General features: G+C 32.5%; 2 protein-coding genes across 2 annotated transcripts; both read right to left on the reverse strand.

The window, feature by feature from the left end:
* Positions 1 to 1,453: 1,453 nt before the first annotated feature.
* On the reverse strand, positions 1,454 to 8,124 carry LOC131645912 (lysine-specific demethylase JMJ25-like). The gene is made up of 12 exons (XM_058916102.1): positions 7,178 to 8,124; positions 6,951 to 7,066; positions 6,618 to 6,717; positions 6,398 to 6,536; positions 6,041 to 6,104; positions 5,224 to 5,962; positions 4,690 to 5,019; positions 3,676 to 4,155; positions 2,365 to 2,437; positions 2,181 to 2,266; positions 1,932 to 2,051; positions 1,454 to 1,847 (listed from the first exon to the last, which is right to left on the reverse strand). Exons 1-12 carry the CDS (start codon positions 8,045 to 8,047, stop codon positions 1,785 to 1,787), a joined length of 3,180 nt encoding a protein of 1,059 aa, XP_058772085.1. The 5' UTR covers positions 8,048 to 8,124; the 3' UTR covers positions 1,454 to 1,784.
* Positions 8,125 to 13,654: 5,530 nt separating this feature from the next.
* Positions 13,655 to 19,393, reverse strand: LOC131645913 (lysine-specific demethylase JMJ25-like). Its single transcript, XM_058916103.1, has 12 exons — positions 18,804 to 19,393; positions 18,618 to 18,717; positions 18,077 to 18,218; positions 17,933 to 17,996; positions 17,110 to 17,848; positions 16,243 to 16,572; positions 15,628 to 15,906; positions 15,305 to 15,377; positions 15,119 to 15,204; positions 14,652 to 14,771; positions 14,134 to 14,192; positions 13,655 to 13,927 (listed from the first exon to the last, which is right to left on the reverse strand). Exons 1-12 carry the CDS (start codon positions 19,274 to 19,276, stop codon positions 13,918 to 13,920), a joined length of 2,475 nt encoding a protein of 824 aa, XP_058772086.1. The 5' UTR covers positions 19,277 to 19,393; the 3' UTR covers positions 13,655 to 13,917.
* Positions 19,394 to 21,141: the final 1,748 nt, after the last annotated feature.

Below are 21,141 nucleotides of genomic sequence, written 5' to 3' on the forward strand. Positions count from 1 at the left end.
ATTTATCCATGTGTTTTTAAGAAATAATATTCCAATATATTCATTCACTTTAATTTTATTGAATGTGTTTGAATCCTAATATTGATATTAAAGTTCGGCATTACTTTTCTCATCTTTAGTGGTGCTTATGCACTATTGTGAAAAACAAAAAATATCCTTGGAATTTGAAAATATATTTTCAGAAGCAACTTATTCCACACCCATCTATTAGTAAGCGGGTCACACCTTTATTTTTCCAAAAACTAGTACGGAGATGCATCTCCGTAACAAATTACGAAAATATACCTTCAGACGAAGTTTGAGTCTGCATTCCAATCTTTTGCATAATCAAATAAAATCTTCTGCACAATATTATGTTTCACTAAAAATTTTGACATCCAATCTTTTGCATAGTCTGTACTATTTTCAGGCATGGATTCAACACTTTCCACGTTTCTCTAGCTGGTAATATGTTGGTGCTTACATTGAAAAAGAACTACGTGCTTGTGCATTCGTTTCAATTAGAGGGAATTTGGCGACCAAGCCCTTCAGAGTGCTCCTTGACTATAATGCAGCCAATGATATACGTTATACACGGTATAATGATCACCGTCCAACATGTCCCTTAGATGACATAGCCTTCTATTATGGATGGTTGACTTGTAAGTCACATCTGACGTATCCACATCTACTTGAGCGAGTCATGCACTAATTTAGGTATCTACATGTTCCAAGAGACCCCTCATTGTCTACTCCTTCAACTATGCTCCGCAAAGATGTCGATATAATGTATGAAGATTTCTATAATCATTTAATATCAGATGAATAACGAAGTGTGGCAGCTCCTAAATTATACTTACGTATGAATTTGGTCTATTGGGATGCATTCAAAAATATTTTTTCAAATTCATAAAAGACAATTTTGAACATATATAATGGTTCTTCAGCTCTATATTTGAGAATAGCAACCCCTAAAAGTGCCATCATATTTGTCACGTGAAAAGTTTAATAAAAGTTGATTTGTCAAGAGTAAATTATACTCCCTCCATTTCTTATTATAAGCAAAATTTAACTTCTTAGATTCATTAAATAAATAATATATCTAGTTTATATATAGTCTAAATATATCATTTATTGAATGAATGTAAGAAGTCAAATTTTCTTATAAAAAAGAATGGAGGTTGTACATTCCCATAGAAAAGTAAAAGTTAAACAATATTAATGTGAAAAAAAGCTCACTTGTGCGCACTTAGCCTCCTAATGAAGTTTCAATAATTATAGGTTTATAATTTGTAGTATATTTTTCTTCTCAAATCCCCACTAAAGACTCATTATACTTTATTTGTAAATTGAAATATCATCCTCTTTATTATGAAAGAAATACGTGTTGGTGGCAAAAACATTCACAGAACATAACATTAAATCCGCATTTCTCACATTTTGCAAAACATGCTGCAACAAGGGCAACATAGAATCTCATTATCATGCATTCACAATGTTCTCAATTGTATTTTCCAGTAAACTTAAATCAAACTAAGATTTTGATGTGGGCATAAATTAGTGACACTTAAATGTACAACATCACAAAACAGGTTGGTAAATAATGTTTCAAATGTACCTAATCACGATTAAGATAGGCCAATGAATTAGCACCTAGCTAAATTAGTGAAACTTAAATGTACAACATTGCAAAACAGGCGTAATTAATGTTACAAATGATCGATGATTGCTGAACCTAAGGAAGTGACTCAGAAGAATGTACCTTTGAACCTAAGCAAGTGACTCAGGTCCCAATTGGCAATCAGTTACCTTGTTTTCTCCAATTGATCAATCACATCAAGCATAGCATATATAGTCATTCTTTTCACCTGTTACAGAAGACAAAGCAACAATCAGGAGAAGAAAATACATAAAAACAGCAGGATAGAATCAAGATTAGTAATATAGCAGACCTCCAACTTGTCCTCATTGGATCTGTGGTTTATCGGAAGCTTACGAAATTCCTCTGTCAAACGGAAGCATTCACCAACATTTTCAGGCGAGACAAAATCAAGTCCAACCTTGATGCATGACTACAAAAAAGACAATGCATGTATTGATACATTAACGCGAACATTTTAAACAAGAGTCAAAAGAAAATCAATCAAGACATTATATCCAAAAAAGAAATTTGTAACATGTATCATGTATGTAAATTTTACCTTGAGATTCCTGACTTGGTGAGGACAGCCGGCAGGAACGAGAACAGCATCTCCTAACTTCTGAGTAAAAGTCCAAGGCTCGATTCCTACAAGTCAATGGTAAACTGTCAACAAAATGGTACAGTTTAATTGATCAAACCAGCCCACTTCTCAAAAGCATAAGAAAATTTATAAAACGACTAACCATACTCCTCTTTGAGTTTCCTCTTATGCTCCAGAGTGAGATAAAAGGTCTGATCATGGATGGGGTGAATAACCTACATTAACAAATGATATGTCGTTCAAGATACACACGCACAAGGAGTGAGCTACCATCTGACTAGCCAGTCCTTTACATACAGCAGCCATCAAATGTCAAATACAATACCAAATTCTCAGGAAGATATAAAACATTTTTAATTAACCAATGACCATTAGTACTGAAAAGTAACTACATTAATAATGTATTTACCTTCTCTATAGCCGTTGAGCTGAACCATCTATTGTTATCACAATGTAAGATCCACAAATTAATAAACCAGTCAGACTATATATGATGATATGTAACATTCACAATTCTTTTCTATGTTGGTGGTTTGTGCTCTAGATTCATAGTTCTTGATTATGTATGTTCTTAACTTGGTACGTTGAAGGAATGTAGTCAGCTGTTTCATTTATTAATGTGTTATTTTGTGAAAAAATATTCTGGTGTAGGTTTTGCTGTATTTACAGTTTGTGCATGTTGAGGGAGGGAGGCTATTCATTTCTTCTCAGGTTGGGTTGTTTTCTGTATTGTTTCTTTTGTACTTCTGTTCTAATTTTTGGCACTTGTGCTAATTATAAGTTTTTCCAAATACTCAATCCTTTATGACATGTATGTAAAAAAAATCTGAAGCAGAAAATAAAAGATGATATCAATTTTATCTAGTACTATTCTCCAAATCTTAAAAATACAGGGATAATTACAGACATATAGATATTGTTGTATCTGTGTGATTTAAGATAAGAGGAGGAGAGAAAGTAATAAGAATTTTGAAGATTATTGATAATAACTTGATCTAGAAAACTAAACACTAAATCCGGTTTATAGGATACATAGGCGGGAGAGATTCTAACAAGAACACTTACCTTGTGAAAAAATAAAAAATGCCCATGTTACCATGTTACAATCATTAGGGAAAAAAAAGTGTGAAGGTGAAGCAAAAGGTAAAGAGAAGATTAAGGGGTTTCTATTGTTTGGAAAAGTGAAAGAAAAACTTCTTGATGTAACTCAGAGTTCGGAGAGGAATTTACAAGGAATCGCAGTCTGCTAGAAACAGTTGCAATAGCAAAAGAGTGTGCTACAAGCTAGGCAATGCTTACGATTAGGCTGTCAGAAATAAACAGGGAAATTTGTAGAGCATGTTGATGGAAGCAAAACTAATTGGTAGCAACAAACTTTAGTTAAACGACTCAAGATAAGAAGAGGCGTATGGTATCCAAACAAGTTATAGAAAGTTAACTTAGATAACTTTACCTGCTTTAAAGGAGAGCAATGGACATGCCTAAACTCTCTAAAATGCTTCTTTAGATATTCCTCCAATTTAGGTAGGTCCTCTCTCCGAAAAATATCCCAGAGAGCACCATCTAAAGAATCATCTCCAACCAACAATCTATTATCTTTTTTCAGAATCACTTTATCAACCTCTATGAGCTTTGATCCAGAAGAAAAACCATCATTATGTGCGCCTGAGTGTTGATGAACAGGATCAACCACCTTCTCCTTGCATAATCCATTTTCATTATCCATGACTCGAACTCTATTTTGCCCGTCTGAAGCATTTCTGGAAGACGATGAATTATCAATCATGCTAACATTGGTTAGTCCATCCTGATTATTACCATGTAGATGTAGCTCCCTTTTGTCTTGCTTCAGGTGTTTTTGTGTCAGTTTCTTGATGGCACTAATGCTTTCAGGTTCGATTTCAACTTTAGCAATATGAGTCAACACATTTACCTAATAAGTCAAATTATAAAAGAAATATCATTTCATTTTACTCTTAATAGAGTACACATTCAGAGACACGGAGCAAAATCACATAAAGCACTGACAAAGAATTGCTCAGAAAAGACAATGCAAGTGATGAGTATATATTGATTACACTTTCTAAACTAAAGGAATAGTTCGTATTTCAAGTCCCAAAGAAAACCTTGTGATGCAGCTAATCATAAAAAGAATAATTTTTCAAGTTATCAGTTACCAAAACACATATGTAAATAACACGTGAAAGTACATTAAATTGAATATATAATCAAATTAGAGAATTATCAAAGACATGATCAAAAAATTAAAACATGTACTCAAAACTACAAAACTAACACCGCATAATGCAATAGCTTACGGAAACATTGTAAGCGTCTTACAAACTATGAACATTTCAAGTTGATACTCAATTAAAAAAGAACAATATAATAAAATAAATAATAAAATCAAGCATCAAAAGACATTTTAGAAAAAACAGTTCCACAAAGACTAAGAATTGAAGCATACTGTATCAGACATATTACAATGGAGCTTAGTCACAGAGTCACCGCGTCCAAGATCCTGAGCAAATCCATAAGCAATGTATGTTTTTGGGCCCATGTCTGGCTTTACACAACCATTCGGCAACTTCACAGCAAGGTTGAGAGCACCTTTGAAAGGATCTGTATAATCTTTATACGGCAGAAAAGATAAGAACTCGGCACAATGACGAGGCAAACTTTCCTCAAATAAATTAGAAGGAGGCCAATCTTTCAATTTCAAAACCTGGGGCCATTTAAGCCAATCCACACGACCCTCTGTGTACCCCTTAAAGAATTGGTGGCAATTAATATCTCCCTGCATTTAATCAACAACCTCAAATAAAAATGCAGAAATTGTCAGGAGCAGAAAAATAGACTGTCGAGAAAAATAAAGCAATACAATTTACCCGACTCTCTCCGACAATACAACTGAACAAAAACATTTTCAACAAGACAATGATAATAAACATGAATTCCAGCAAGAATCCCTCCATGTTAAAGATTGTGAAATCAAACAAACCTCACACCAATCTAAGCAATCAATTGCCTTCACATCCAAAACTGGTTTGTGCTTGGTATTTCTTATCTGACGGAATGCACGCCACATGACAAGTGGTTCCCAGCTTAAACCAGATGAGCTTTCGAGTACATTGCTGATAATTACAGGCTCCCCTTTGCTCCAATGCCACTGAAAATGTTTTAAATCTTCATGATGTAGATCTACAGCCCTGGGACAGTATAAAAAGTTGTCACTAGAATCTTTACGAAAAGCTGCTTTCCTTAGGTTACTGTAGGTACCATCTGCGCTCCTAACAGACTTCCAACATGAACACATATTATCAAGAGTCTCCTCCGCATCGTGAAGCTCAATTTTTTCTTCCAGTTTTTCTGCTTTACATACTAACTTGGAGATACAATTTGGAGGAAGTATCCTTCTCATTTCAAGGAAACCATGATCACATTCATTATCTGCTTTTGGACATGGAATGCTACCGTCAGTATCTGCATGCCACCCAGATTTTGACCATTGATGAATCTCAGGCTGGACTGCAGAACGAGGTTTTTTTTTTCTGACTTGTTTCTCTTCATCTCCACCATGCAAATAATCACGTCCTCGAAAGATAAACTCAAACTCAATAGGATCTGCACCGGCTAGAAGCTGCCCACCACGAAGCTCACAGCAACAGAGGAGACAAAGGACAAAAGAACATTTTGTGCAGCTTCTGTGGTAGTCAAATATTGATGTTTTGCAGTTATCACTACAATAAGTGTTAAATTAAAAACTGTATAGAGTTAGAATAACTAAAAAAACAAAAACATAGCAAATAATACAATACCAGTACACACGCTCATCTTTAGAGTAATCTGCTACTTTTATTGTTAGCTCAGAAAGTGGGAGCCCTGTAATGTTCATCCCAAAAGCAAATTAAAAAAAATGGAAAATATATGAAACTAAGATAAACAAACTTAACACATAATCAAAAAAGAACATAAATTTAAAATAGTGCAAGTCAGGATAGCAATTATGTAAGTAATCCAAAAGAAAGAAGAAGAAAAAGGAATATATAATTAATTCTAAAATAAAGAGTCAAAACCATGAAATATAGGCAAAACAATTCAGTTTATTAAGAGGATACAGAAAAAAGCATGAGGAAATGGATTACAAGATGTGATACTCTTGGAAGAAGAAATACCTTGTGTTTTCGCTTCTATCTCCTTCTCGACCATTTGTTCCTCATCCAATCGTCTCAAATGCGGAAGAAGTTCTTTCAGCATATACTTGGAGAGACCAACCCCATAATCTCTGTCGGTTTCTGTCTTGTGTTTAGTTTCCTATAATGAACCAGATGATCACATTTCTAATGTGGAATACAGAAAAATCACTGGAATAGTTAATGAAGGTGGGGAACCTACATTGAGAAGTACACTTGATCGCAAGCATGTTTTGCAATTGCAATTACCACAGCACACCGGGCATTCCTCAGCAATTTTGTCCTCTTTCCAGTTAGGATACCTTAACAAGAGATCATAAAAAAACATATACTGGTCAGAAATTCATCATCCACACACAGTCCAAACCAATAATATTTTTTCAACATAATAATAGTAATACTTGTAATTACATCCAAATACAACAGAGATGTCAGATTGTCACCCCGGAGCTGAACAAATCATATTTGATAACAAGATAACCAACACGCGAGGAATCAAGTTAAGAAAGCAAAACAGAAGTAAATGAAGTTGTACCAATTAGTTATACAGGGTATGCAAAACCTTTTCCGTTTGCAGCTAGTGCATCTGACAACCCTGCCCCTATCATTTCTCTGACATTGATGGCACATTAAGGACTCCTCTTCAATCCACTGTTAATCAAGAAACAATAATAGAACCACAATGTTATACACTGTGCAAACTATATATTCATATATCTACAAATTGAAATATAAATGAGTAAAGAGATCATGTGATGGCACCTTAGGATTTCTCTTGTTGAATTTTGGCACCACATGTTCAACTAATGCAGGCTTCTTGTTTCTAGTTTTTCGTAAAGGATAACATTCATTATCTTTATACAAAGGCGTTTCAGTTTCAATTTCCGGACAGTCCTGATTCCTGTCCTTCAGCAGAGCACTCTCAGACTTCTTTTCAGAGACCACTTCATTCTCTTCCATTTGAATTTTTCCACCACGTGTTTTCTTCTCTTCCCTAACAAAATCACAATCTTCCCCCTTTTCTGAAGCTTCACCATTTTCTTCAGAACTAGAATCAGTCTTCCTTTTTCTACCAGATTTCTTCTTCTCTCTCTTCACATTTTCTCTCTCCAGTTGAAAAGATGAAGTGCCTCCGTCTGCCACGTCATCGTCTTCATCAGTTTCTTCCTCATTCACAATTTCTGCATTGTTCGTTCTTCCGCGTTTCTTTCTCTGGCAGACCTCCATTGTCCTCCCGGCAAATTTAACAGAAGATGAATCACCAGCTTCCATATCATAACCGTCAACCGAATCTTCATTATCCGTCAACGACACCGTTTCAGTGCCACCGTTCATAGGTTCAGTTACCGTTGCCACGTCATCACTTGCAAACGAACCTTCATCGTTCTCTTGTGAAGCTTCGCTTTCTTCAGAATCGCATAAGACCTTTCTTTTCCTACTACTTCCACCACGCGAAGCAACTTGAACAGAAGAGGAAGAGACTCCTGGTGCCACGTCATCACGTATCGTTGATTCTTCGTCCTTCTTCTCCACCGACTCCTTTGATCGATCAGACACTGGTTCGTCTGTGATGGTGACAGTGACTGTGACTTTCACTGTATATGTGACTTGGTCGTTCTCTTCTCCCGCCATGGAAATTTCAAATTCAGAGAATTGATATGGATGAGTTATTAACCCTAACTATAGTTTATATGATGATGCATGCATTTGGGTTTCTTGGAAATTGTAACGCTCTTTTCATTAGTTTTTGCATTTCTTCATGTTTTGATTTTGATATTTATTGTTTATTTAGATTTAATGTATTCTTTGGAGGGAAAAGAGGTTTACTAAGAATAGTCTTCCGCCCAAAATGGCAAATTAGAATGATTTTATACTATGAAGCAAGTGGCAATGGTTTATGATGTACAAGTCATTTTTGTTAACATCAGTGAATATATAGAAACATATAGAAGGAGTGAGACCTTGAATCAATAGAATGAACAAAAACTAACTAAATAAGGGTTACACTAAACTATAAATACTACTACCTCTGGTCCTTAATACAAGAAAAAATCTACTTTTTAGGTTCATTGTAGAATTAATGTATCTGAACTATATACAGTCCATATACATTGATTTCACAATGAATCTAAAAAGTAGATTTCTTCTTATATTAAGGACTGGAGGGAGTAAATGTTAAGAAAAACCTAACTATTTTTACAAATATGTAATAAAACAATATAATAATATTATTAATAATAATAATAACTAATATCTCTCGTTAAACTCAAGATGCATTAGTAGAGAGCATCGAGAGTTTGTCAATCAAAAAATGAAAACGTTTAATGGTATGCGTCTTCGTAAACAAATCAGCAATCTGCAAAATGGAGAAGACAAACGGTATAGTAATTGTCCCATGCTGAAGATGATGACGAGTGAAATGACAATCAATCTCAATGTATTTGGTACGCTCATGAAAGAACGAGTTGTGTGCAATTTGAGTGGCACTTTTGTTATCACAATACATAGGAGTTGGCTTGAAAAGAATGACACCCATATCAGAAAGTAACCAACGCAACCAAACTATTTCAGTAGTGGTGGATGTCATAACACGATACTCAGCTTCTATAGAAAAACGAGAGACAATATTTTGTTTCTTACTCTTCCAATAAATAAGAGAATCTCCAAGAAATGCACAAACCCCTGTGATAGACTTACAATTTGTGGGGTCGTCAGCCTAATCCGCATCAGAATAAGCACGAAGGAAAAGACCCACAATATCTCTTGTAGAAAGATTGAAATTCTATATCACAAATAGAATTGTTAGACATTGAGACTTTATGCTTAAATATGAGGGAGTTATTGGGTAGAGTTTTTTATTTTATTTTAATTAGTTAGTAATTTTTTTTATTGTCTAAGCAGTTTGTCATTAGATATACGTTGATCGAATATTTAAGTTTTTCAAGATATTATGTTTAAAAATTAACTAATTAAAAAGAGAATAAAAATAGAATTGTAGTGAAGAAAATTAGGAAAAAAACAACAAAAAGAAAAGAGGGGAAAAAAATCAAAGTTTAGTCTATATGTTATTAGGGAATTATCAAATACAAAATGAGATAAATTTGACGGGTCAAAATCAAGCAATTGAAACTTGAAGGATCAAAATCAAACAATTGTAAAATTTTGAGGACCAAAATCAAGCAATTCAAATTTGAGGGGTCAAAATCAAACAATTGAAAAATTTTGGGGACTAAAATCAAGCAATTCAAATTTGAGGGGTCAACATCGAGAAATTGAAAAACTTGGAGGACTGAAACTACATTTAAGTCTTTTAATTTTTATTTCATTTATAGATATTTTATTATTAAAAACTGTTTTTTATTTATTAAATATATTAATTTAATAATTACTAGTAAATAAATATATTAATCCAATAACTATTTAATAAATAAAGGTTTTTTCTTTACCCACCTCCCTATGGGGGTCACCCCCAGCGAAAATACCACTTTACCCCGCTTCGGAAATGCATTTCCGAAATATTTTTTTTTTCTAAATTTTTCCAGACTTCGGAAGTGCATTTCCGAAAAAATCTCAAAAATTGGGATTTTGATTAATTCGGAGATACATCTCTAAAAAAACAAAAAAAAAATTAAAAATCCCAAAAATTAATTTTAGGATATTAATTAATTCACATATCATAAATTTGATATAATTTATGAGTAATGAATAATAATAATTATATATTTTGATATATAATTTATGAGTTATGAATAATAATTATTATATATTTATACTCTGATTCATATTTTAAAATAATTTTAATCAAAAAAATTAAAATAATTTCACTTAGGTTATAATTTTTTATTTATATATTTATATATTTATAATAATTATTATATATTTATAAATAAAAAATAAAAAATGAGTGTTTTAATTTATATATTTGTATAATAATTATAATAATTATTATATATTTATAAAAATTATTATATATTTATATATTTATATATTTATATAATAATTATTATATATTAATTATAAATATATTTATATATTTACATAATAATTATAAAAATTAAAAAAATGAGTGTTTTAATTTATAATAATTATTATATATTTATATATTATATATTTATATATTTCACTTACAAAATTAATAATTATTATTATATATTTATATATTTCTATTCTGATTCATAATTAAAAATGAGTTATAATTTTTTATTTAGTTTAAAAAAATTAAAAAAAGATTTTGTCTTAATTTTATTTAATGAATAAATTTTATATTTAACTCTATATAATTCAAAATGTACTTATGAAATTAAAATGTTTTTGATTTATATAAGTTAGTAAAATAATTTTTAACTTTAAAATTGTTTAGGAAATTTTGATTCACCTTGATTTTATTGATTCACCTTCATTTTATTGATTCACCTTGATTTTATACCTATTAATTGTATTGATTCACCTTGATTTTAATTTTTTAATAATTATTGAATTCTTTCGGAAGTGTATATCCGAAACATTCCAAGACCAATTTGGTCTTGGAATATTTCGGATATGCATCTCCGAAGACACCCCTCTCCCAAAAAGGGGTGTTTTCGGAAATGCATCTCCGAAAACTCAAAAAAGGGGGTGTTTTCGGAAATGCATCTCCGAAAACACCTTTTTTTCGTGTTTTCGGAAGTGCATTTCCGAAAACACTTTTTTTTCAATAAAAGTACGTTTTCGTAAATGTATTTTCGAAACAAGGGGTATTTTAGTAAATTCGCCAGAGGAGACTAAGAAGGTTAGGAGGTGGGTAAAGAAATTTCCTAAATAAAAATTGAATTTTTTTATAAAGAGGACAACTTTTGTACTATCACAAAAAGTTGGATAATGTACCTTCAACCAATCACATGATATCATCTAATCATAACACATTTAATTATTTATTAAATATTACAATTATTTGTTGTTTTCAAAGCATTTTACACAGGAGGTAATCTTACCTAATTTTTTGATTTGGGTAGATAAAGAATTCACCTTTTATAATAAAAACATAAAAAAAAATATTATAAACATGGACTGGACTATGAGGTAACTTTATTTTAAAAGAGATAGGTACACTACTACAGAAAACATGTTTTTTGCCTTTTTTTTTTTGTTTTTACTAAAAGGTATTTCACTACAGCCTTTGTTAAACTCCGTAGTGAAATGTACCAAGAGTTATAGGATTCAAATCTCAATTACTTTATTATCCCAGCTACTTGTATACCATTACGGTTATTATTTTCAATCGTGGTGTAAAGTTCAATCATCGCATCACGGTTCTTCTTGTCAACCGTGATGAAAAGTGATATTTTTTTAATATATAAGCGAAAGTGTTCGTCGCCCAATACATAACAACAGTTTCTCTCTAAAGGAAACTCTAACATATTTCACTATTCTTTCTTAAAACATAACTCTGACATCCATGTCACTCTTCACACATACTGCAACCTTCAGATTCGTCTTCACCAATCGCTACCTTGAGGTTCGTTCATTAAACTTATGATCCGATTTCGTTTATGTTTCTTGTTAAAAATGGGTTCTCATTTTTTCATTTGGTGAATGTTCTCATTTTTCAGATTCGTCTTCACCACCTTAACAAATCGCATACTTTAGCTATGGTACATATAGTTTGTGTTGCTATGAAAAAAATACAAGTATGAAGTTATTGTGGAAACTTCATTCACCTTGTATTTATTTTTCATAGCGTCATAAACTATATTAACTTCATAATTTGTTCCCGTTCCACGATTAGTTTCAATAAAAGGTGTGTTCTTGAAACATTTTATTGTATCTTGTGTTGTTGTTAGTGTTTTGTTGCTAAAAGGTGTGTTTTTTTTTTATTTTGTTGTATTTATTTGTTGTGTTGTTGTTGTTGATGAATGTTCCCAGAACAAGAACAAAACATTACTAAATCACAAGAAAAAAAACTTTTTGTGGGGGCACGAAATGGCTTGCAGTACAAGCAAGGAGTGGGCGAGGGGGTAGGGTGGGGTGGGGGTTAGACAGACCCAATAGATTTTTATTAAGGAGTGGGCGAGGGGGTAGGGTGGGGTGCGGGGTTAGACAGACCCAATAGATTTTTATTTGGTTGTATTATTTTGAATTTTTGTAATAACTTATTGTATGACTTTTTCTTAACTGAGTGTTATGTTTTTTCATAATTGACTATTATATTTGAATCAACGTAATGTATGACTTTTCCTTCTAATTCGTGGTCTTAAATGATCGAACATATAGACTCAAAAATATTAAAATTCAGTGAATAAAAATACCACAACCGAGAACATGGGGTATTTTTGAGATACATTTTCGAATACACCGAAATAACGTACGAAAATGTATCTACGGACTATGTGTTATTTAAAATGGGGGTGGATATCAGAAATATAAAAATTGCGTGATTTTGAGTGCGTCCAGAAATTAAAGGACATTTTTCGTATTTTCTGTTTGTTAATCAATTGTATTTTGGGCACGTTATAAATATATTGAGCTTTCAATAGTTATAAATATTCATATTTATCATTTTTGTGAGGACAACGTTCAGAATGTAATATGAAAAAACTGAAGAAATAACTGACAATTTTTGCCTATCGACGATCCACTTATAGAGGCAAGTGTAAAAAATGAAATTTTTAGAATTTGAGACATCAGAAATATAAAAATTGCGTGATTTTGAGTGCGTCCAGAAATTAAAGGACATTTTTCGTATTTTTTGTTTGTTAATCAATTGTATTTTGGGCACGTTATAAATATATTGAGCTTTCAATAGTTATAAATATTCATATTTATCATTTTTGTGAGGACAACGTTTAGAATGCAATATAAAAAAACTGAAGAAATAACTGACAATTTTTGCCTATCGACGATCCACTTATAGAGGCAAGTGTAAAAAATGAAATCTTTAGAATTTGAGACATTTTTAAAAATTTGAAAAACAATTCCAAACAATTTAATTTGTGTGTTTCATATACAAAAAGTTAGAGATCGAGAATCCCTCGAATATAAAAATGAATTTGTTAGAAATTTGGTTAACTATTTTCTTATAATATTTTTTTATCTCTTATAACAATTCTTGAAAATCTATAGTTAATCGAAAAATTGTCATCTCCCTCAAAATATATCAATTTGATTGAATTGAATAACCAACTATTGTGTATAAAAACATAGGAAAGTATTGTGTTTCAGTAAATATAATTACTCAAGTATACTATATTTGTATATCTGAATATTCCAATATCATTCACCTTGTGTGCTGAATATAACAAAGGGAAGTATTAATTTTGAGCCAATATAAATCTACTTCACTAAGACTCAACTTAATTATATTTGTACACCTGATAGAGTTATCTTTTTGCAAGGAATCAACATCTCCCATATTTTGCAAAATATGAAACCTTAGAGTTTTAATACAAAGAACCCAAGATTACCAAACCTCATCAAAATGGATTCAATTTCTCTCTCTCTCTGGTATATTTATACAGGAACCTTGGTTACCCAGACCTGTTAATTGAATGGCAATCATCAATCTTCATGATATTTCATGCAATAAACGCAAATTTTAAATCTTGAGTCTAGAGAACCGAACAAAAACGCATGTACATAAGATATAATCTATCAATGCCTTTGACAGCAAAGCAAACAGGATAATCAAGACATGTAAGTATAGAATTCCATAAACAAAGAGTCTGAAGTTTGCAATTACTAACCTTGCTTTCTCTAATTTTTCAACCACGTCACGCATAGCATGGATGATAATTTTCTTCACCTGATACCAAAGAAGCAGCCATCGGTAAAAAAAAAAGTACATAAAAACCCAATAAGAAACTGTAGACATATGATATGACACAGAAACTTAGAATTGAAATAGGTTGATGATCAAGATTTTAAATATTCAACAAGGATTGAAACAGACAAACAGTCAATATTAGAAGTTAGAACCTTGCGAGCAATACTGATTTGCAAGCGTATTTACCTGCCCTTGAATATGTGAGAATATATATACGAAAAGAATCTTACATTACTCTAATACTAATATTATGATAGACTTAGAATATCTTAGTTTATCTCATAGGATCAGTTTCTTACCTTGTGCTATTTCTTACGATTAATATCTATATTACTCAGATATTTTCATGAACTGTGATTCCCTATTCATTAAGGATTAAGAGTATCGTATCCCTATAAATACGAAAAAAACAATCAAATAAAAAATAGTCTGGCACACCTCAAACTTGTCCTCGGAGGCTCTGTGATTTATCGGAAGCTTGCGGAATTCCTCTGTCAAACGGATGCACTCACCAACATGTTCAGGAGAGACAAAATCATGTACAACCTTGAAGCAAGACTGCAAAAGAATGATGCATATATTGACAGACATTTCAAGCATCGTTTAAAAGGAAAAGCAATCATGACAAAAAAAAAGTGAGCTAATGATATGTGGCTTCAACGATTTGCAAGAGATCATAGATTGAAGCCATCATGCTGTACTAATTAGGAAGTATATGAATTCAATTTTAGCCTTGAAAAGTTAGATATATAAGCAAAGTTGTCCAGAGAAGTTTTCTAAATTTTAGAGAACACGAGTATAAAGGATGGGCTTTGAACCAAAAAATAAACCAGATATTAATCTAGTTCAAGCTGATATTCCTCACTTCTAAACAAAGAAATGTGTACCATGTATGTAAATTTTACCTTCAGATTTCTAACTTGGTGAGGTAAACCCGCAGGAATAAGAACAGCATCTCCTAGCTTCTGAACAAAAGTCCAAGGCTCAATTCCTATAAGTTAAAGTTGAAATGTCAACATATTGGTACGATATAAATGATCAAACCAGTCCACTCGCCAACCAACAAAGAAATATTTATTAACATTACTAACCATACTCCTCCTTAAGTTTGCTCTTATGCTCCGTAGTCAGATAAATGGTTTGATCATGAATAGGGTGAATAACCTACATTACCAAAGCATATCTCAGTCAAGAAGATACAATCATGTGTGTCATGTATATTTAATTTAAAAAATAAATAAAAACTTTACTCAGAAGAAAGTATGAGAAAGTATAAATCTAATACTAGTGCAATGATTTACTCCAAAAGTTTAAAAATACATGATTTATAGACGATGTTAGCAGCAATGAAACTAAATGGTCAAAAGGGCATCCAGTGAGCTAGATAATGGAAAATCATCTCAACTAATTTTACCTGCTTTAAAGGATCACAGTGGACATGTCTGAACTCTCTGAAATGCTTCTTTAGATATTCCTCCAATTTGGGTACATCCTCTCTCCGAAAAATATCCCAGAGAGCGCCATCTAAAGAATCCTCTCCAACCAACAAACCATTTTGTTGTTTCACTGTTACTTTCTCATCACCATATAGCTCCCTCTTATCTTGCTCGAGGTGCTTACGTCTCAATTTCTCAATGGCTGTGGTTTCCTCAGGTTTTGGTTCCACTTTAGCAATATGAGTCAACACATTTACCTTACGACCAAATTACAAAACAAACTAGATTTCATTTTCCTCATAATGGAATATTCACATTCGAAGAAACGAAGTAATAATTATAAAGCACTAACAAAGAATTGATTAATGTATCATTCATGATTCAAATCCTAAAAATACTTTGCAGTTTATGCCATTGGTCATAAAAAGAATACTTTTATGAATCATTAATTACCGAAACAGCGAGGGAAGTAACAAACCAAATCAAACATAATCAAATGAGGACATTTTCTAAGACTGTGCGAGGAACAAAAGTTCTATTAATTAAGTCCTGAAAAAACAGGCCAGGAAAGGAAAAAACAAATTGAAGCATACAGCATCAGACACATCACAGTGGAGCTTAGTCACGGAATCACCACGTCCAAGCTCCTGAGCATATCCATAAGCAACATATGTTCTTGGCCCCATGTCTGGCTTTACACAGTGATCCGGCAATTTCACATAAAGGTTGAGAGCCCCCATAAAAGGATCTGTATATTCTTTAAAAGGCAAGGAAGATATGAACTCGGCATGATGACGAGGTAAAAGTTCCTGAAATAAATCAAAAGGAGGCCAATCTTTCAATTTCAACATCTCAGGCCAATTAAGCCAGTCATTGCGACCATTTGTGTACCCAGTAAAGAACTTGTGGATGTTAATATCTCCCTGCATTCAATTAACAACTCAAATAAAAATGCGGACATTAGGAGCAACAGAATAGCCTTACAAGTAAGAACAGCCAAAAAATCAGTAACATAAAGCAGATACAATTTACCATATGCTGTTTGAAAGTACAATTAGACAAAAATATTCTCAACAAGAAAACATAAAAAACAATAAGTCCAACCTAAGACCATGAGCATGTGGTGAGTATAGCATAATAAGTTACAACAGGTAAAATATCAGGGACACCAGACAGCAAGAAATTTAGATAAATGTTGAAAATTCGGCTCATTGCGTTGCAGTCCCTCCCTAGTTTCCATTTATAAACATATGATTAGGTCATATATTGTCCGATGTGAGACTCTTTAACAATAAATTGAAAGATAAGATGACAAGATATTGAATAAGAAGTGAGAAGTAACATTAGATGAAAAAATTGGGAGAATTAGCATATGACAAGCACTGAGACATTATTGGTAACACATGTCAATCACATGATAAAGAATCCCTCTATGCTAAAGATTGAGAAATCAAACAAACCTCGCACCAATCTAAGCAATTAACTGTCTTCACATCCAAAAGTACATCAAACTTGGAATTGGATATTTGACGAAATGCACGCCACATGACTAGTGGTTCCCAGCTTAAACCAGATGTACATTCAAGTACATTGCTGACAATTACAGGCTCCCCTTTGCTCCAGTGCCATTGAAAATGCCTTAAATCTTCCTGATGTAGACCCACAGCCCTAGGACAGTACAAAAAGTTGTCACTGGAATCTTTACGAAAAGCTGCTTTCCTTAGGTTACTGTATAAACCATCTGCGCTCCTAACAGACTTCCAGCACGTACACCTATTATCAAGGGTATCCTTTGCAACGTGAAGCTCAAATGTTTCTGTAAGTTTTTCGGCTTTACATACTAACTCGGAGATGCAATTTGGAGGAAGTATCCTTCTCAGTTCAAGGAAACCATGATCACATTCATTATCGGCTTTTGGACAGGGAATGCTACCATCAGCATTCGCATGCCACCTAGATCTTGACCACTCACGAATCTCAGGCTCGGCAGCATCACGAGGCTTTTTTTCTTTGACAATTCTATCATCATTTCCACCATGCAGATAATTACGCCCTCTGAAGATAAAATTAAACTCAATTGGATCTGCACCACCAAGAAGCTTCCCATCACGAAGCTCGCGGCAACAGAGGAGACAAATGTCAAAAGGGCATTTTGTACAGCTTCTATGGTAGTCAAATATTGATGTTTTGCAGTTGTCACTACAAAAAAGAAAAAGTGTTAAGTCAACAACTATATAGCATTATAATAAGTAAAAAAGAATAATATTCCAAACAAGTCTCTACCAGTACACTCGCTCATCTTTAAAATAATCTCCCTCTTTTACTTCAAGCTTTGAGAATGAGAGCCCTGAAATTCACATCCCAGAATTAAATTATAAAAACAAAAATACATGAAACTAAAAATGAATTCTGGCTATAGAAGAATACCTTGTCTCTTAGCTTCTCTTTCCTTCTCAATCATCTGTTCTTGATCCAACTGTCTTAAATACGGAAGAACCCCTTTAAGCATATACTTAGAGAACTCAACCTCCTCTTCCTTGGTGTTGGTTTCAACCCTTTGCTTCATTTCCTATAGTAAACCAATTGATTACATTTCAAATACAGAATACATAAAAAAAAAAAAAAAAAAAACAGAAGAATAATTAAGGGTCTGTTTATTGACTTGTTTGAGCTTTTCTACTGCTGACATAACTTTTGTAAAAATGTTTGGGAGAATTAATTAAACCAGCTTATGACCTTGTTCATAAGTTGTTTTCAGCTTATTTTCACAAATCCTCCAAGATAGGCTATGAAAACAGCTTATAGCTTATACGAAAAACAATTTAACTACTTTTTTATGGATTGCTGAAGAAGCAGCTTATACACGAGCGTTTATAATGATAAGCTGCAAATAATAAGCAATTATGATATAAGCTGCAAATAAGCTGTCTATCCAAACAGAATAATCTAGAAGAGGGTGTTAACTAACATTGATAAGTTTAAAGGATCGCAAGCACGCTTTACAGTTGCAATTATCACAGCACACAGGACACGCTTCAGCAACATCAGTCTCTTTCAAATTAGGATACCTTAACAAGACACAAGAAAAGGAATTCAATCAATATATCATCAAAACTTAACAATTATCAGCTCAAATAATCAAGTCATATAATACCAATTAGTTAAACATGGAATGCAAAATCTTCTCCGTTTGCATTTAGTGCATCTGACAACTCTACCCTTATCATTTCTCTGGCATTGATGGCACATTAATGAGTCTCCTTCACTGCATATAACTTTCTTGTTTCGAGTATTCCTTGAAACATCACTCTCTGACTTTCTTTTTCTACCACGTCTGCTGTTCTTCTCTTTGCTTAACAACACTGGAGTATAAGAAAAAGAAGAAGAAGGTACTCCAGGTGGTGCCACGTCATCGAGTTTCCTCGTTTCTCCTTCCTTCTCCACCGGTTCCTTTCCTCCATCCTTTTCCACCGGCTGATTTCCTTCATCGTCGCCCTTAGCTGAACCTTCATTCTCTTTCAAAGTAGGTTGTGTTTCTGTATCGGGAAGGAGTTCGTCGGGGTCTGTGATGGTGACGGTAACGGTAACTTTCACTGTATATGTGACTGTATCGTCGTTCTCTTCCATCGGAAGTTCAGATGAAGAGAATGGAGTTTTTTGAAAAACGAAAATGGCAATGTGTAAACCCTAACTAGCTAGCTATGCTGATGCTCCATGCATTTTGGTTGCTAAAATGGAATTTGCTTTGCATTTTGGTTCATCTTTGTTAACGTGCTAAAATGGAATTTGTACTACCCTTCTTTCGCATACTCGTGAGATGAAACGCTGCGTTTTGTTGTTTTGTTTTTTTTCAAAATTTTATTTATTAATGAGTCTTTCTGTTATCTTTTATAAGACTATGTACAATGGTTACATTATTCAACACCTTACTTTTTCACTTTTTATCTTCCACATCATCTTCTCTCTCTTCCACCTAATAATTCAACACCTATTCAATTTTTTTTCACTACAATGGTTTTGTTTAATAAAATTCAACACCCTACCCCACATCATATTCTTATTTTCTTTTAAAGTTTTGTTTTTATGATTATATATTAATATCTATTATCAATTAAAAGTGAATTTTTTTTTATGAGTCCAAATCAAATGAACCAAGTCTCTATTTATAGAGGAAAAAAAATAATGAATTTTGATAAAAATAAAAATAAATAAATAATTTATTTACTATGAAATAATTAATTTTAAATGATTAAAAGAAAATAAAATCTAAATAATCACAACAACCAATAAAATTGTGTAAAGTGTTGCATGTGGCCCCACTTTTTTCTCATTCAACATGTTGAATCTTTTCAACACCAATTAATCCACATCACATTAAACACCTCATTCAACAAACCATTGTAGACATTCAACTATTGAATAATTTTTTCAACATCCCCATTGTAAATGGTCTAAGCAACTTTTACTTTTTAGATTTATTAAATAAATGATGTATTTAGTCTATATATTTTTCAAATATATTATTTACCATATGAATTTAAGAAATAAAATATGTTTATTAAAGAAAATGGAGGGAGTATTTATATTTATTGAGATTTAAGAATGTTTTGTAGTAATTAGAAGAATTTATTTCTATTAGATGAATTTTAGAAAACAAACAACCAAAACAATTAAAAGAAAAATCTTTCACAATAACTAACATTTTTAACTTAATTATGCAAATAACCAATATTTTAAAAATTTTATCCAAATAATTAAGTTTGGATTTGCAAATAGGTGTTGCGCCATGAAGAATGGCCGGATTTCTGTTTTGAAATATTGAGAATATTGGTTTTTGTTTAAATAGAAAAGCAAATTTCTCCTGTTTTAAAAAGAGATTAGAGTTTTTTTGTTGGCCCTTCTCATTATCTTTATCAAGGAGTGGACAATACGACTTGTAATGGTCAACTTTGCCACAATTGTAGCATAAACGTCTTGATTTTCCTTTCTTGTAATCATCCTCCTTTGAAGATGTAGATTGTCTTCTAAATTTGTTGATGTTTTGTAAAAATTCTTTACCCCGTTTCTTTTTATGTAACTATTATATCTTTTCACAAAAAGTATCGTTTTTTCATCATCTAAACTCTTATCGTCACTTGTTTCACAATCACTTTGCTCATCTGTTGAGACCTTGAAACAGAAGTTTTTAGAGCAATAGACTTTTTTTCTACCTCCTCATCCTTGTCCTTCTCCTTGTTTTGCTTCTTCTCATGTTTCTTCAAGCAAGTGAATTCTTGATCATGTTCTTCATCCTTATCCTTCTCCTTGTCTAGTCCTATAAGATCATTAGCTTCCTTGATCGCGGTGACCTTTGTTTGTCAATCCCTAGTAAGACATCTCAACACTTTATTAGTACCAATTTCATTGAAAACCGATTTCTGAAGTGCATTCAAACGATTTATGAGATGGGTGAACCTCTTTTGCATTTCGGCAATGGTTTCACCATGCTTCAT

Source organism: Vicia villosa, linkage group LG2, assembly GCF_029867415.1.
Source record: "Vicia villosa cultivar HV-30 ecotype Madison, WI linkage group LG2, Vvil1.0, whole genome shotgun sequence".
Lineage (NCBI taxonomy): Eukaryota > Viridiplantae > Streptophyta > Magnoliopsida > Fabales > Fabaceae > Vicia > Vicia villosa.

What these genes read in the sequence shown, in the direction of transcription:
- LOC131645912 (XM_058916102.1), bottom strand. Translation starts at nt 8,047, where the DNA reads ATGGCGGGAGAAGAGAACGACCAAGTCACATATACAGTGAAAGTCACA. An exon ending in GATCAAGTGTACTTCTCAAT is followed by an intron (nt 6,537 to 6,617) that starts GTAGGTTCCCCA and finishes GGTTCATTATAG; the next exon opens with GAAACTAAACACAAGACAGA. An exon ending in GAAACTCAAAGAGGAGTATG is followed by an intron (nt 2,267 to 2,364) that starts GTTAGTCGTTTT and finishes ATTGACTTGTAG; the next exon opens with GAATCGAGCCTTGGACTTTT.
- LOC131645913 (XM_058916103.1), bottom strand. Translation starts at nt 19,276, where the DNA reads ATGGAAGAGAACGACGATACAGTCACATATACAGTGAAAGTTACCGTT. An exon ending in CAAACTTAAGGAGGAGTATG is followed by an intron (nt 15,205 to 15,304) that starts GTTAGTAATGTT and finishes TTTAACTTATAG; the next exon opens with GAATTGAGCCTTGGACTTTT. An exon ending in CCTCCGAGGACAAGTTTGAG is followed by an intron (nt 14,193 to 14,651) that starts GTGTGCCAGACT and finishes CTTTGGTATCAG; the next exon opens with GTGAAGAAAATTATCATCCA.